The sequence below is a fragment of the Gadus chalcogrammus genome, chromosome 15 (genome assembly GCF_026213295.1).
Source record: "Gadus chalcogrammus isolate NIFS_2021 chromosome 15, NIFS_Gcha_1.0, whole genome shotgun sequence".
NCBI lineage: Eukaryota > Metazoa > Chordata > Actinopteri > Gadiformes > Gadidae > Gadus > Gadus chalcogrammus.
In genome coordinates, this window is record NC_079426.1 from 15700060 (window position 1) to 15716426 (window position 16367).

A 16367-nucleotide genomic window follows, 5' to 3' on the forward strand; every position below is an offset into this window, starting at 1 on the left:
GTGACTGAAACTCGGTCACCGGCCTTCTAAATTAATAATATATTATAGCACCATTTATATGAAGAAAAAACAAGACTCATTACAAATAATGGGGAATTGCGTCAATGATTGCAGTTGTTTGTTTTATTAAACGAATAAGCCAGGTGTCAATTTCAAACGGTCCTGATTGCTGTTTTGCCGGGACTACTTCCGGGGCAGGGGCTGACTGATCAGTGAAGTGGTTTGGGGGAAAGTAACCATTGTTGTTAACTGGGTCGATGCTGTAGAGTTTAACTGCAACTTCTCTACAGCCTTACCAGAGCCACAGGAGTGGAGCTTTTGGTGTGTCATGAAAGAAATGTCAAGGTAAGCGATGCATCGGAAGAATTCCTCTCCATTTGCACTTCCTTTGCGTTAGCATCAGCAGCGGATTTAAAAGAATAGGCTAACGGCTAACATGCTATCCATCAAAACATCTTAAAAGGCCTGTGGCTACCGTGAGCTGGGTGGCTTGCAACAAGTACAGCGATATCGTAGTATTAAGCCCAATGCTGTTAAAAAATAACATTAGGAAGACTGGTGCTTTGAGGTGATGTTAAAGTTAATTTCTCCGGTCCGTTGATGACAGTTTGTCCCGCTGGTCGGGTGCTAACCTGTGAAGTCTGCTGCCTAGCGTCCGTAGCGTGTCCAGCCTGTTGGAAGCTAATGAGGGCTACTACCTCAAACATACACTTTAGACAGCCTATCCACACCAATTACCATTGTAAAAGAAAATTCCAATTCTGCCTTCAAATAGTAAAAAAAACAAAACACTACCAAGTGTCCCTAGCCTTAATGTTTGTGCATCATTAATAGCATCTTATTTCCAATACTTATTACCAACTTTCAATGGATACGTTTTTGGTTTGAGACTTTTTGTGTTCTCAAACCTGGTCGATAAATCAGTCATGGTGATTAAAAAATCTTTATTATATTCAAGCAACAGAAATATCCTTAGGTAAATCACTTGTTTTTCACATGATGATGACTGCTATCATTGTTTTTCTCTATTTGTTCTTCTGTTTGCTTGTGTCCTATCTTTTAGCGGGCAGCAGCCTCAGAAACATTATGGCATCACCTCTGCCATTAGTCACGCACCCCCGAGAGAAATAGACAACCAATACACAAAGAAACTCAGCGATGCTATGAAACCATTCGGGGTGTTTGAGGATGAAGATGAACTAAACCATAGGTGAGAAATTCTGGCATGCAATGTGGAGTGATTCATAATGTGGTAGACCATATAATCCATAAAAAAATTTCAGATGTATTTAAATCTTAATGGTTATGTGTTTGACCTTTTTTAGTGTAAAAGTATGGTTATTTAATAATACATCCAAGGTTGTTTCGATAAAACGAATTATTACATTGATTGTCCTTACCTAATTTATGCATGGATATTTAAGTGTATGTTATGTTTAGTTTAATACATACATTGGGTGTGAGTTTTGATGGGTATGGAATGTTGATGTGATTCATTGTATTTTTATTTTCAGACTTGCAGTTCTCGGGAAATTAAATAACTTTGTTAAAGAATGGATATCAGAGATCAGTGAGTCTAAGGTAGGTCACATTGGGAGGTTTGCTGGACTATTAACTATTGTCTTCAATATGGAGTCATAAAAGGTGACTATAGATCCGCCCTTAAAAGGAAAATTATTAGCTTTGAAAATAACGAATGGTGACGTCCTGGAACGTTAATGCTTTCTTGGTTTTCTTTTCAGAACCTTCCCCCATCTGCAGTAACTAATGTTGGGGGAAAGATATTCACGTTTGGTTCTTACCGGCTCGGGGTGCACACAAAAGGTAATCAAAATTTCTATGTCTTGTTAATGTTGATGCTACATCCAGCTTGACATTACATTTAGAAGATATTACTGGGAGCTGATGTCTGCAATTTCTCTGCTTTGCAGGAGCTGATATCGATGCCTTATGTGTGGCTCCTCGTCATGTAGAGAGGACTGACTTTTTCTCTTCATTCTTTGAGAAGATCAAACTCCACGAAGAGATCAAAGACCTCAGGGCAAGTGTTTCATTGAAATCACAGCAGATATCATCAAGTACATTTTTTTTTTTTTAAATCCATCTGCTTTCAGTCATTCCCCAAACCTACTGGAAGTATAACTGGACTACTGCAGGAATTACCTACCAAACCATTGAAGGAATACATTTACCATACGTCGCTGATTATTCATTATGTGTTGGGAACAGACTGCACATCCCATCTCTGCACTCAGGGACAAGATATCCCCACTTAGAGTATCTGTAAGGCTGTTTACTATAGTTCCTATAGATAAGGAAGAACAGATGGTTTTAAACATGTCTAACAGAGTTGAGCACTAGCTGAGTGCTAAAGCTGGTAGCTGGATGATTTTATCTTTTTTACTTTTTTTTACCCAGCTATTGTTTAGACACCAAGACGGCCACTAGTTGAATAAGCCCCTTTACCCATAAGCGGTGACTTTTCCTAGGACCTGCCCTATCTTTGATGTAGCTTCTCTTTGTCCTTCCAGGCTGTGGAGGATGCCTTTGTACCAGTGATCAAGTTCAAATTTGATGGAATAGAGGTATGTTAATTTTCCGTCTCGTCTGTGCCTTGCTTAACTTTTCACTTGGGCTCTCTCAGTACTCTACTGCTTCCAATGGCTGTGGATGTCTTACAAAGCCTCTACTTGTTTTAAAAGAAATGTGTCCTATGGCTTGACATCTGGGTACCCAAATTGACACGCATACAAAATCACAACACTGATAAGTCACAGATTGATATGAAATATACCAAATGTAAAAAAAACATAGGGAAAACCAGTTTTAAGATAACGTTATTTCCCTCCCTGACCTATTCCCTTGTAGCAATCCAGGGTTCGCTATTTTTCATTGTGTGGTCTCATAGAACGTTTCCCCTTCGTATTCTCAGATTGATCTGCTGTTTGCCAGACTGGCCCTGCAGTCCATACCAGACAACCTAGACCTGAGGGGTGACTCCATGTTGAGGAATCTTGATATTCGCTGTATACGCAGCCTCAACGGTAAATACTGCATCTCCTGCAGGCCTTGATATTTACAAGATGTCGCCAAGTCCTTTCTGATTGTGATTTTCATGCCATCCCTCTGTTGACACAGGGTGCAGGGTGACAGATGAGATATTGTACCTGGTGCCAAACAAGGAGAACTTCAGGCTGACTCTGAGAGCAATCAAACTATGGGCCAAACGTATGTGCAGCATTTTGTTTCTTTCCTACTTTTCTGAAGAAGGGTAACAGCAGTTTATCAATGTTTAAAAAAATGCATTATAGAGAATTGTGTGTTTTATGGGTATACTGCCAGTTCTTCAATTCCGGATTGCTTGTATCTCATATTGTTGCATTGTATCTGTGCGTGCACCCAGGTCGTGGGATCTACTCCAACATGCTGGGTTTCCTGGGAGGTGTGTCGTGGGCCATGCTGGTGGCCAGAACCTGCCAGCTCTACCCCAACGCTGTGGCTGCCACCTTAGTCCACAAATTCTTCCTGGTCTTCTCTAAATGGTAAGGTTGCCTTGTCACTGCTCCCAAGCAAAAACATTGTGACAACCCGCTGTTCATTAATTTGGATGTGCTACTCTGTGGCTGTTCTATTGCTGTAGCTGTTGTCTAATGAATGTCCTGTTGACCAAAGAATCATTCACTTTTATGGGCTTCATGTGGGGCTAATCATAATTTTGATTTGTCAATGATCCTTTTGAAGGGAATGGCCAAACCCGGTGCTTTTGAAACAGCCAGAAGACAGCAATCTGAACCTTCCAGTGTGGGACCCCAGAGTGAGTATTTGGTCCACATTGTACTTGAAATAGATTTGGGACAATTTCAGACTTCTCATGACAATAGGTGTATGAGCACCCGTTCTATGAAAGGCTGTACTAACTATTACTATCCTGATCCCTATTTAGGTCAACCCGTCTGACAGATACCATCTGATGCCAATCATTACACCGGCCTATCCCCAGCAGAACTCCACCTACAACGTCTCCACCTCCACACGCACCATCATGAGCGAGGAGTTCAAATATGGTCAGTCGATCTGGGAAGTGCCACACACGTATCACTGCCCCACACGCATAATGCATCCTATCAGAAGGTCACAAGGAGTTGATATTCAGTGGTTTTATGATGGACGTGCAATTTTGATATGTATGCCTATCTACTAGGGATGGGAAACGATCGAAGAGTCACGTAGAATATTGAATAATGAATGTGACTATAGTTATTTATTACACGGCTCTTCTCAATGCTGTGAAACGTTCCTTTCACTTGCATGGGCTTTCACAAAGGTGGTGAATCATTTTTTGGTAATTCACTGTTGCTAGGCATATATGACTGCTGTCAAGGAAAGTTTTTGTTTTTTCTTACGTATCACTCCGCAAATAGTCTGGTTACTCATCAACCCAAGCGTCCTCAGTTGCTAAGCGACGTCAACGCCTTTGGCAGACTATTTCTCTGCTGATCATCACTGCGAATGCTGGTAACAAATAAATTGAAAAAGACACACCGTGTGAAGTTATTTTTTAGTTCTGGCAAGTAGCCGAAAGCGAATAATTTATAGAACGTCGCCGCCGGTCATTATCGAAATTAAGCCCCTTCAGGGCGAGGCAAGATGCTTCCGCTTCGCGTAGGTGTCCTGTTCGCCCTGTCGGGCTTATTTCTTTTGAAGATGATTTTGCAGTTGTTAATTGAAAAGTTATGAACAATTACCAATGGGCCATAGTTTTCATATGCTAAAGACGTGTCTAGTTCACCTTCATGCAAGCTGTGTTCAGTACAATAAATAAATAAATGTAGGCCGATCTTTCTAAGCCCACGTTTAATTAATTTTGATATTGAATGTTGATGGCGCAGTTGCTGAAATACACATAGATTTCATAAAAGCCTCCTCCTGTGTCATTGTGTATCCGAGATGCGCATGCGCGTGTGCGTGGGGGGTTCTTGATTATTATTATTATCATTTGAATACTTCTCAGCGAATATTGAATAGTATTTTTGCCAGAAATGCACATCCCTATCCCTTTTAATGATGTGCTTCCAATAGGTCTCAGCGTCACGGATGAGATTCTTCAGGGTAAAACGGAGTGGTCGAAACTCTTTGAGCCGCCCAACTTCTTTCAAAAGTACAAGTAAGTATTCTTCAATGGGTGATGACCTCATGAAAGCCTGTTTTGATTAGTATTAGCATTTCATGTTTTGGTGTAATATGAGAAGATCATTTTGGGAGCTGTTTTCGAATGCTTGTATGTCATGCCTACTCTTGGGTGTATTTGTAACATAAATGATTACCAAGCTGAATACCATTACTTTATAGGGGTATACAAGTTGAAGACAAAAAAATACAAAAAATGTCAGCTACTCGACTAGCTGGATAACGTAACAACGTTGTATTGTTATAGTTCAAACATTCTCATACACGGGCACACACATCCACATGAGCTATAGACAGTAGTTTGTAGTGGTGCAACGGATCACGGATCACCCGTGATCGGTACGGCTCAACCATCATGGTTGGGGCAGCAAGTGATCCGTGAATCGGCTGACTATGCAAAAAAACGGATACAATTGTGCGTTCACGTGATCGGCGCATGTTTAAAGGACGATTCCGGTATTTAGCGCATTGAGCCCCCTTTCTGGTTTGTCTAGGATGAAATAATGTGGTTGACACCGAAATGTTGACGATTGGTCCTGTCTTGGGTAATCGGCTCATTTCATATCGCCCCTGCCTGCTTCAGAATGGCTGGCTATGGGCATTCAAAAACCTGTCCTTAAAACAACCCTAAACGTTCGTTTTCAGAAAAGTGCAACTCACTAAGTGGTTATTGGTGTTCGTTGATGTTACTAATCAATTATTGTAGCGAAAAATAGCTTCTGTCGTGTTTTATTTGGCATTTTGAAAAAAACATTGAAACGGTGACGAAACGGAAAGGGGCTGTTTATATTTGGTTGTAGAATTTTCGCTCGGTAGGGTAACAGTAGGGCTAGAACCGAGCAAAAAGACTACAACAAGCCCCCCTTTCCGTTTCCGTTCAACAAGCAATGAGTCTTCCTACAGAAATCAATGGATTTACAAAATGCCAAATAAAACATGACAAACTGTATTTCGCTACGACACGAGTGTAGAGTCCACACCTTTAATAAGTCCATGGTCTGGTCCAGTGTTTCCGCTAGAAGACATTGGTGTCGGTCATATGACCGGGAAGGTTTCATTTTACCGTCAAATTGGAAAAAAATCGGTTGGATATTGTCCGTGTTTATTGCACTTAAAAAAATTGATAGGCAGGCTATATAAAGAGGAAGAAGTGTGTGATCATATTTTGATTCGCCATGGTTGTTAAATACAGGTACTCCGCAAAGCTTGCCGCAGGCTTTCGCTAGCTTGCCGCCGTTTAGTTCATAAACCTACGGTAGTCTATAGCGATCAATTTGAGCGAGTGCACGAAATGTCACAACTTATTTAGGCCCCGTCCACACGAAGCCGATTTCATGGCGAAACCGCAAAGGTCTTGTACGGTTCGGCCTTCCGTCCACACGAAGCCGGCGAATCCGCTGACCGAAACCGCAAACTTCTGAAACCACCCTCGGAGGTGGTTTCAAATCTATCCGGTTTCGTTTTGGTTTCGTGTGGACGCCTGAAACCGACTGAAACCGCAAACCATGACGTCATCGCCCCACCCCTCGACCTCCTAGCCAATGGCTCTTAAGCCCGCGGAGTCTCAGAAATCACAACAAAAAAGATGATGGCGGACTACAAGCTTGTAATCGTTCTGCAGCATATCATGTCCCTTGTTGGGTTGCTAAGCCATTCTTTATTGAGAATCTAGTTCGCCATCGTAGAAGAGCTGTTTGTTTGTGTTGTTAGTGGTTCGGGGGGCAGCCTTTATGCGCATGCTCGCCTCTTCTTCTTCTGGATTTGTGTACCAGAAGCAGCGCCCCTTATGGGCCTGGAATGTTTACTACAGCGTTTCTACAGATCTATCCGGTTTCGCTTGGCTTCGTCTTTACGGAGATACTTCGAAACCGGATAGATCGAAACCGTAACGGTTTCGCCCGTTTCGGCTTCGTGTGGACGGGGCCTTATTTTATCACAAAGGCTACGCTACAATCAAAACCCTCATTGTTTTACATGAATTGGCTAAACAAATTACCACTGTAGCATATTTGAACACAATTCAAATGAACACATTCAAAAGTATTTCTGCTCAATTTAAAAGGTTGAATCTCCTCGTGACTGAATAACTATACCTCGGATTGCACTTTATTTTGTTTTAATTATTTTAAGATTGAATTTATACATTGGAAGCAATTAAAAAAAAAAAATGTTATGCTAAAAGGAAGCAGAATTATTACTTACTATTATTACCAAATTTTTCACTCTATTTTGTTTTAACACATTTGAAGATTTTATTTTTGTAGTTGATCCGACCCGCGACTCAAAAACCGTGACACCATCCGAACAGTGAGATTTGTGATCCTTTGCACCCCTAGTAGTTTGGGTACACCACTTCTGTGCTGAATTTCCTAAATGCTCAAAAACATCAGATATTAGACCTCAAGTGTAAGGATCTTGAATACTTTATATTGTCTTAGTGTTATAACTTTTCATATGCTTACTGCGTCATTACGTGCACCACGATTCAGATTAGGTTTTATTGTGTTGTGGTGGCAGAGTAAATGATGTGTAATCATTTGCTTAACCAAACCAGACTAACATGTACACTGCATCACTGCGTGATTTGGATTATTCTTTCTAACCTGTCGCCTATTTGAACTATTCTTTTTCAGACATTACATCGTTCTCACTGCCAGTGCATCAACAGAAGAAAATCACTTGGAGTGGTGAGTAGTACATGTCGCTGTTTAATTTTTTTGGTCTCCCAAGTCATTGGTAGTCATACAGAGACTGAATAGCACATAACACTATTGTTATTGTTGTTTCATGGAAAACTAGTTATAAATATTATTCTACTTGCTAGTCTGGTCCGCCTTATGCCACTTATATGTGCATGTATGCACCTTTTGAAGCTAGCTAATTTGGAGATCCCAGCCAGAGTAAGTGATATTTCGAAAGTATCAAACCGAAAGAATCCCAGCCCTCCCTTCAGGGCTCCCTCTAAAGCCACTTCTCAAAACACATGAGTAGCTCGCTAGCTTGAGCAAAACCTTTGCCTTGAGAGGTGAGGTGTGTGGATGTAGATGGGGAGGTAGGTTGTCCAATCATTTTATTTGGGCTGAATTAAATGTTTTTAGTTTCTTTCTGTCAAAGCAATTTATTGATTTTTTAATAAAAAGTTAATAAAAACAAATTTGACAAATGCTTCATAAATAAATTGACTACCCTAGCTCGAACAGAATTGCAATATTTGTAGAATCGCAACACATTATAAGCACTCTTAAATCGTTGCATTAGGGTACCCTGAGGTCCTTGCCGGTTCCCATCCCTTATGGTTCTTGGCCTGAAGCTCAATCTAAAGACCCAAATGTTCCCTCCTAAGGATTGGCCTGGTGGAGTCCAAGATCCGAGTGCTGGTGGGGAACCTGGAGAGGAATGAGTACATCACCCTGGCCCACGTCAACCCCCAGTCCTTCCCGGGCTCCAAGGAAAACCGTAGCGAGTGAGTATTGTTTTGTTGCGTTAATTATTTGTTGATCAATACGATATGGATACATGGCAAAAGGCTACGATTGAGTTCTGGTCGGTGTAGAGAGGATGTTTCATGATAAATTATTTGAAACAGGAATTATCGTGAGTGTGGGTTACCATGGTTTTGCAAATAATGGATGCTGACATGGCTTTAAATAGGGGAACCAACACTGATCTCTTTCCTTTTGGCCCTAAACAGGAACGACTTTGTTTCAATGTGGTTCATCGGGATTAACTTCAAGAAGGTGGAGAATGCAGAGAGCGTGAACATCGACTTGACATTCGACATCCAGTCTTTTACAGACACAGGTGGGTCCATGCGCCTTCAACACGCTGAAGGCCATTCAGCTGTCTATGAGCTGTCGTTATTAGCATTTCCTTCATGTTTTTAACACTTTGGTACATGAGTAGTAAGTATCTAGACTACAGCATTATTTTCTATTCCCCCCTCACAATATGGGGAGCTTCCAAAACAAATGTACTGTTTGGCCACATGGGGGGGCTAATGTACCACAACGCTGCTTCATAAAGTACAATCTCCACTGAACCGTCTACTCTAGCTTTTATGTTCTTGATGCAGATGGCACCAGGTGAATAGTCATTTGTGGTTGATCTGTAATGGACGGTGCTGTGGTTTAATGTTCAGTGTACAGACAAGCCAACAACATCAACATGCTGAAGGATGGCATGAAGATTGAAGCCATGCACGTGAAAAAGAAGCAGCTCCACCAGTACCTCCCCCCCGAGCTGGTGCAGAAGAAGAAGAGGGTGAGTTTTGCTACAGGCTGGAAACACTATACACATTATCGTTTTTTTTATAGGCACATCTGAGTGTTTGAAGTGCATCCTGTTTACCAAGTCCTTGCCCTGCACCCTCCTCCAGAGCATAGCGGATCTGAACCGGAGCTCCAACGGCAGCAGCTCCAAGCGCCTGTCATTGGACAGCAGTCACCTGGACTCCTCAAGAGACACAGACTCCGGGACCCCCTTCAGCTCGCCCACCCCCACCTGCAAGCCCGCGACCAAGACGGACATCGACGGCGGGTAACCAGCACTTATTGAAAGTGGTCCTATATTCTGTATCCATTTCGGACACCACCTATCCCATAATGACCTTGAGTAGGGGAACCATCTCATAGCGATCACGTTACAATGACCTATCACATATTCGGCGTGGGATGGAAGTTTAAGTATAGTGAATGCATTGCTGCAGCCGACCCAGTAATCCTCGTCTTCACAGTATGACTGCCAGACCTTTAGTTGTAATATTCATGAGCCTGTGGTTTGGTTCCTCAAACACTATTTTAGAGATGTCTAAAATGGTAAATGAATGAACCGATTGATAATGAAACATTGTGAGAATAACTCTTGAACCAAACACCGCCAACCGAACAAGAAAACCCACATGTTCCTTGTTTTACCCAGAACCGATCCGGAATACAATTCCGACAAATCACCCCTCCGCAGATCACTTATTTTTTTTGCAGCTCCAGAAAAAACCCGTGACCAATGTTTTTTTTTTTTTTCTTTCCCCAACTGTGCTCTGTAGCTCCAGCCCCCCACAGCCCCAGCTGGTGGACGGCTCCCCAGCTCCCAACGCCTCACCAGCCCCTACCAACCAGGGTACCTCCACCCCCGACACCAGCTCAAGTAAGCTCCCCTCTGCTGATGAACCCTCCAGCTACTAACGCATGCGCTGATAATGGATCCACCTAAGAAACGGAATAGGTCGATTTTGAGTTTCCATGCAGTACATGCCAAACCGTTCCCCATTAGTAGTCGTTGCCTCATCAACACTTGGGTCCTAATCATTCTAAGGCATCAGATCGTGTCTTGGTAAACAGATTAGCATGGACAGAAGCCGTCCCCACTCACCCGTTCCACTCTTTCAATGTCTTGCGCCAATCCAGCAGTCGTTGCCAACGCCCCATCGCCACCCGCCGTCTCCCCCCCGCCCGCCGTGACCAGCGGAGACGTGGAGCCCAGTGCCGGCAGCGGTCCCGGAGAGGAGCCCGCGCCCCTCGACGATCAGCCCCGGGTCGACGCCCAGCCGCCCCTCAACGGAGCCGCCGCCGCCGCTACCACCACCACCACCCCCACAGCCCCCTCCAAGAGACCGCACTCGCCCACACAGGAGGACCTGGCCAAGAGGCCCAAAGACCCGGAGGTGGGTGGAGTGGTGCCCTCTGTCAATAACCCAGGGTGGTCTCTTTTCACCCTCCTGAGGCTTGAATGAAGTGATTCATTTACATGGCAGTTTTCAAAAATCATTAGTCGATGTCGAATGGCTATTGTGTGTTACCCTCAAGTTGGTTCAAACTTTGCCAAAGTTCAAGTGTCCATTCAAATTAATTATTGGAGGACAGAGCCATTCCCATTAAAGTTAAAAACGCTTGTACCTGATTTGCCCACCTTGTGAAACTACACCTTGTTTTGGTATCGCTATAGAAATGGTTGCCTTTGCACTGATGGTCACCGATGAGAATCTTGTCCTTAAAGTGAGGTTTACTAGGAGAAAGCGAACCGCAACACACTGATTTTGAGTTTTGCTAGTATTAAAGTTGAATCCCTGACTCCATCACATGCCACTGAGTCACAGTTAACCAATGTGGTTCTGGTTCTGTTTCTGATGCAGCAGCCGGAGCTCAACGACGACTCTGCCTTCAAGGAGCCCTACCCGCCATCGTTCGACCCACTGGCGCAGGGAGACTCAGCAGTAAACGTAGGTGTGACGGGGTCGGGGGTTCACGTGGGTGGGGTTCCATCAGGCCGGAGACATCTTACACCCGACCCAGAGCGATACAAGCAAGTCCCTAAAGGCTCGGCCGCTTGTTAACTAACGCCTTCAGTCAACACTCTTCAACCTGCTGTCAATGCAAGATTTGGCACAGAAGGTTGTTTTTGTTTTTTTTTATTTAAATGTCAAATGAATACGATTTACCAAACCAAAAATTGGTGAAATGAACCGTGGCACGCCTAGTATCTTTGGTCTTCTCTTTATTCCTTGTCCAGGAATGAGTGTAGGCATTTTTCAATCAATATTGAATGGCGAAACCTCCGAAAACTGTAGAGATAGCAACTTCTGAGTTTTGTAAACCGATACTCTGGGAAAGGAGCAAAGTCAACATAAATGTAAATGTTTATTATAAGGAACGTGCACCAAAAAAGAAATTAAGAAACAGATTGACCAGATTGACGGGGTCAATGTGCTTCCTGTAAATAATATAAAAACAAGAAGCATTTTGTAGTATTTGTAGTGAGGCCCCTCTTTTGTTCATGTCTATGTATTCCTTTCTTATTTGTAAAGCGTCTTTGAGTGCTTAGAAAAGCGCTATAAAAAATGGATCCATTATTAAATCTCCTTTTGTTGCTTGTTTCCCCACAGGCAGAGTCCAAAGCCAAGCCCATTCCAACCATAGACACTTCAAGAACTCAGGTAACCAGGACCTCTTTAGAACTAGGTGTTCACGTTTCAATTCTCCATCGCATTCAAGTTCCTGAGTTTCTGTTTTTGCCAATGATTTGTTTGTGTACTAGTAAAGGTAGTAGTACAGGTGGCGGGTCTGTATGAACGCTAGGGGTGAAACGGATCAGTGTGTCCACGGTTCGGTTCAGATAACCGTTTTGGGCCTCGGTTTCGGATACGGTTCGGATTAGGATCATGTCCGTGATAGTAAAAAGGCAGACTTTTTTTGACGGAGGGTTTGGGGGAGAAACACAAAAATGAATGAGACCCACAGGCTATTTGCAATGCGTTAATTGACTGCAATCAGACAACTTGCAAGGCTTTTTTGTGCAATAAATGCATTTGAAAACATGGTGCACTGACACATGTAAGGGATAACGGCCGACGAGGCTTAGAACTCTGGCGACGAGCGCAGCATGAAGCCAGAGTTGCCTCTACCTGTCCATTATTTCCATCAAACCGGTCGACCTCGAAGGCCGTTATCCCGCTTATCACCCGTTTGTATTTATCTCCCGTATATTTAGAATATAATTGTATCAATTACTTTCTTTAAATTTAGGAATCGTGCGCTTGAACTTCAGAAAACAACCTATTACAGCTACCTCATTGGCTCGGGCAGCACTGGAGAGAATGCATTCCGCTGGGTCCTAAACACCCTTTTGTATCGGACGTAGGCTACAGTAGGCAAAATACGCTACATAAGGCAATGCCTTCATGAAACCGAAATCCGTGGATCTCCAGAATGCTCCGAACTGTGGTAAACGAACCGAACGGATTCGGATACAATTCGAATCCGCTGCAGGCCTAATGAACGCGTGTACATAATGATGACGGTGATGATGATGTTGTCTTCATCAGAGACTTCCCAGCATGGAGCTGCCCGACGCTTCCTCCCCACTGCCCGCCAGCCAGAGTTGTCGCGTGGTGAAGAACTCGATCAAACTGGCCCTCAACCGACACAAGTGAGCATTAATGACGACCCAAACCCATGTTTAACCATGCACTTGAGGGATGGCTGTGGTCCATGGCCCGAGGAGTCCCATGGGGTCATTTCCACGGTTGGTTTCTGATGATCCCGTCCTGTCCACAGCATTTCTCCTCCCAAACCCCCAGTATTCGAGGGCTCCCTGACCACGGACCTCCCTGCTGCCAGTGAAGAGAAGGGCATGTCCATTCCTGTCATTGGCTCAAGTGAGTTTCCGCCAGAGGGGGAGGGGGCCGGAGGTATTGCCCGGATATAACCCCGTCATCATCTCACTCATGCCCTCTCCCTCCTCTGACCCCAGAGCACATGCCAGTGAAGCACGTAGCCCCAGCAGCCCCAGCAGCAGCAGTGGCGGCGGTGGGGAACTCCATCCCCACGCTGGTGAGCAGAGGCCCGGACCCCATGAACGGCGCTCCGTCCAAGAGGCCCCACTCGCCCACCCTGGAGGAGCAGGCCAAGAGGCTGAAGGAGACGGAGAAGGCCCGCATCCACATAGCCTGAGCACTCGTAGACACCCATACATACCCCAACAGGAACCTCTATATATGTTCATATGTATATCGAGGTATATATGGACCTAATGATCACCCAGGATATATGTAAGTAGGGCTCTGCACAACAAGGCCCAGACAACCACAGATGATCCTTTTTTTGAAAGCGAGAAGGTTGGAGCGGGCTATGCTCACGTAACCATCCCCCCCTTCCCCACTCTCTTTCTTCTATGGGGGCTGTCGGCAGGTCGTTTTCTGTCCAAATCGTCTTGTCCTTCCTTTTGTAACTCTTGCATCCAGACCCGCGTTCACTCCAGACCGTGGCGATGCTGGCACATGAAGCTAGACTGGAGTGTAGAAGCGTTTCCTTTACCTTTTTTCTTTTAACCATTCAGTCCTCTACAGTGGCCATGACCTGCGGCAGCCCTCTCCCCTCCGCCTTCCCTCTCTCCCTTCCCTCTCCCCTTCCCTCTCCTTCATACAGAACAATGTACAATACATGTCTATGTACATAACTTTTCTTAAAAAAAAAAAACATGTCTTAAAAAAAAATGCAAAAATGACAGATCACTGTTGAGTCTTTTGAACATTATATTGTAGTTTTTAATTACCTAAAAAAAGAAACTGAAAAAAATCGTATGAATTTGCTTATTTTTTAAGTTTTCTTTTTTCTTTTCTCTCGTTTGTCTAGCGGAGAAAAAAAGAAACAAAGCTAAATGTCCCTTGCCCTGAATCTATATATACATATATATACATACTTATATTTTTTCTAATGGCTGTATAGTTTACAGTTGCAGGGAGGAATTAAACCGGCAAGACGTGGATTGAAAGGAACATGGCCGACTTCACAACTGATAGGCGCCACCAACAAAACAGTGCAACCAAAAAACACACGCGCACCGCACACACTTCGGCAAGTATCTTTGGTGCTTTCTCCGCCCCCCCCTTTTTTTTTTTTTTTTAAGGATTCACACCAAGAATATAATTACTTTTATCCGCGGTTTGCCACAACAACTCATCTGGCCAGAGGTCGACTTAAGGGATCCCTCATGACACCTACTGGAGGCCCTTCTAAACAGACCGTTTTCTTTTTTAAAGAAGGATTTTAAAACCATGTATTTATATTTTCAACGTATATGCTTGCTGTTCCACTCACCCAAGTCCCATGCCAGCGCCACCCTGACGTTGGTGGAGAGGGGCTCAAAGGGCTGTCTTTCAATCTTTTTTCCCCCCCCAGATTTCTTTGTGTGGAAGCCCATTTTTTTTGGTTGTATTATTATTTTTTTTCAACACGTTTATACACATTATAAATAACGAAATACTGCTTCCTGAAGCGCTCCTGCGTTGGGTTTGGTGACGCCGAGCCGTCCTCGGAGGGGGTGCTCGAGGAAACGGCGGTCTTTTTAGAATTCTGCCGTCGGTGCTTGTGGCTGCAGGACCCCGTCCTGGTTGTGAGCTTGACCTGGTCTCTGGTGAGTTTTGCGGAAACGGGTTGGAGATCGTTGTGTTTTGTTTTTTCTATTTAGTTTTTGTGAATGACACGCATGTGTGTTTGTTGTGCGAGCGTGGAGAGAGCGCAGAGGCACACGTGTGAATATGTGGGTGTGTTCATTTTTTTTTTTTTTGACTGTCAAGTGTGAGTAATTCCCCTGGGTGTGGGGGTTTGACCCTCTGTGCCTCCCATGGAGGCTGCTCCTTAAAAAAAATCATCTCGTAGGGTGACGGTCGTGGCTCCTGAAGCTGGGGTCCCACTCTTTTTCTAGTGGCTAGTGAAACCCAAGCATCCTCCATTGGGTGTTGGTAGCTGGCGAAAGCAGAACCACACGACTCTGGAGACACCAGTGGCGGTACCACCGTCAGGTGGCCCCCTGATTGAGTGGAGCGGGGCCCCCAGCGACCGACTCCCCAATGTACAGATAGCATGTTTCCTTTTTGTTACCCTTTTTAGTTTTACTTAATTTTCTTTTTTTTTCTCCAAATGGCTTATTCATAATTTTTGGGGTGGGGGGCTGTTTCTTATCACTTTATTTATATTTGCATATTTGTACCATATGATCTTATTTTTATAGCATTCACAACATCTAGGTCTCTTTTTTGAGAAGAAAACTCATCATCTTTTTTTTTCAGGCTTAGCTTTTGCTGTTTTGGAAACATTTAAAGTGTCATTTAGATGTTTGTTTCTAAATTGTATTGAGATGGTATTTTTGTATGTGTATCACTTCCTTTAAACGAATCCACACACCCATTAAATCCTTGAAACCTACAATGGTCTTTTGTCTCTTTATTATGCATCCACCGTATGCATTGGGTTGTTAACTCATTACGACTCAACAAATGTTCTAATTTACATTATTTAATTCTAAGAATAGACTTGCTAAACTTATTTGTATTGTGAGAAATCTCTTCTTTCAAAATGGACTTTTTTCAAAATGCACAAATTTATGGTCTTACTTGTAGATTTTGTACCAATACTTCTAGATTAGAGTACTATTCATCAAAGTAATAGTACTATTATACGAATTGACAGTCTTTCAAGTCTGGCTATCTTACAGCGATGTGTGGTATTTTGGGACGGGGGAGGTAATTGCCCCAAAGTCAAACGATCGTAAGGCTAAGACCTTTTCATACCTCTTCTAAGTATGACTTTTTTACGTTCTTTTGGTTACATTGGTGTTGTGACGTCACATCGGTGATGCAGCCACTTGCTCTTTGCGGCGCGCAGTGTCTCCTGAGGCGCTTGTCCATT

The 16367-nt window shown here is 43.6% G+C and overlaps 2 protein-coding genes across 4 annotated transcripts; both read left to right on the top strand.

Annotated features, from left to right (window-relative positions):
- Positions 1 to 185: 185 nt before the first annotated feature.
- On the top strand, positions 186 to 10159 carry papolg (poly(A) polymerase gamma). 3 transcript variants are annotated; one of them, XM_056609379.1, is made up of 17 exons: positions 186 to 345; positions 1064 to 1210; positions 1515 to 1581; positions 1743 to 1824; positions 1932 to 2041; positions 2532 to 2585; positions 2933 to 3044; positions 3139 to 3228; positions 3404 to 3542; positions 3742 to 3814; positions 3944 to 4064; positions 5080 to 5164; positions 7821 to 7874; positions 8531 to 8650; positions 8879 to 8988; positions 9326 to 9447; positions 9563 to 10159. In XM_056609379.1, exons 1-17 carry the CDS (start codon positions 329 to 331, stop codon positions 9725 to 9727), a joined length of 1668 nt encoding a protein of 555 aa, XP_056465354.1. In that variant the 5' UTR covers positions 186 to 328; the 3' UTR covers positions 9728 to 10159. The 3 variants fall into 3 exon arrangements, with proteins under 3 accessions (XP_056465354.1, XP_056465355.1, XP_056465357.1); XM_056609380.1 differs by lacking the exons at positions 7821 to 7874; positions 8531 to 8650; positions 8879 to 8988; positions 9326 to 9447; positions 9563 to 10159 and having other exon boundaries at positions 189 to 345; positions 5080 to 7809; XM_056609382.1 differs by lacking the exons at positions 3742 to 3814; positions 3944 to 4064; positions 5080 to 5164; ... (3 more) ...; positions 9326 to 9447; positions 9563 to 10159 and having other exon boundaries at positions 190 to 345; positions 3404 to 3546.
- On the top strand, positions 9990 to 16338 carry LOC130405025 (uncharacterized). The gene is made up of 8 exons (XM_056609982.1): positions 9990 to 10001; positions 10245 to 10329; positions 10590 to 10846; positions 11315 to 11401; positions 12065 to 12115; positions 13004 to 13107; positions 13236 to 13336; positions 13432 to 16338. The coding sequence occupies exons 1-8, from the start codon at positions 9990 to 9992 to the stop codon at positions 13629 to 13631; spliced, it is 897 nt and encodes a 298-aa protein (XP_056465957.1). The 3' UTR covers positions 13632 to 16338.
- Positions 16339 to 16367: the final 29 nt, after the last annotated feature.

What these genes read in the sequence shown, in the direction of transcription:
- papolg (XM_056609379.1), top strand. An exon ending in AAGAGATCAAAGACCTCAGG is followed by an intron (nt 2,042 to 2,531) that starts GCAAGTGTTTCA and finishes TTGTCCTTCCAG; the next exon opens with GCTGTGGAGGATGCCTTTGT. An exon ending in CTGTATACGCAGCCTCAACG is followed by an intron (nt 3,045 to 3,138) that starts GTAAATACTGCA and finishes CTGTTGACACAG; the next exon opens with GGTGCAGGGTGACAGATGAG.
- LOC130405025 (XM_056609982.1), top strand. An exon ending in TAGACACTTCAAGAACTCAG is followed by an intron (nt 12,116 to 13,003) that starts GTAACCAGGACC and finishes TGTCTTCATCAG; the next exon opens with AGACTTCCCAGCATGGAGCT. An exon ending in CTGGCCCTCAACCGACACAA is followed by an intron (nt 13,108 to 13,235) that starts GTGAGCATTAAT and finishes TCCTGTCCACAG; the next exon opens with CATTTCTCCTCCCAAACCCC.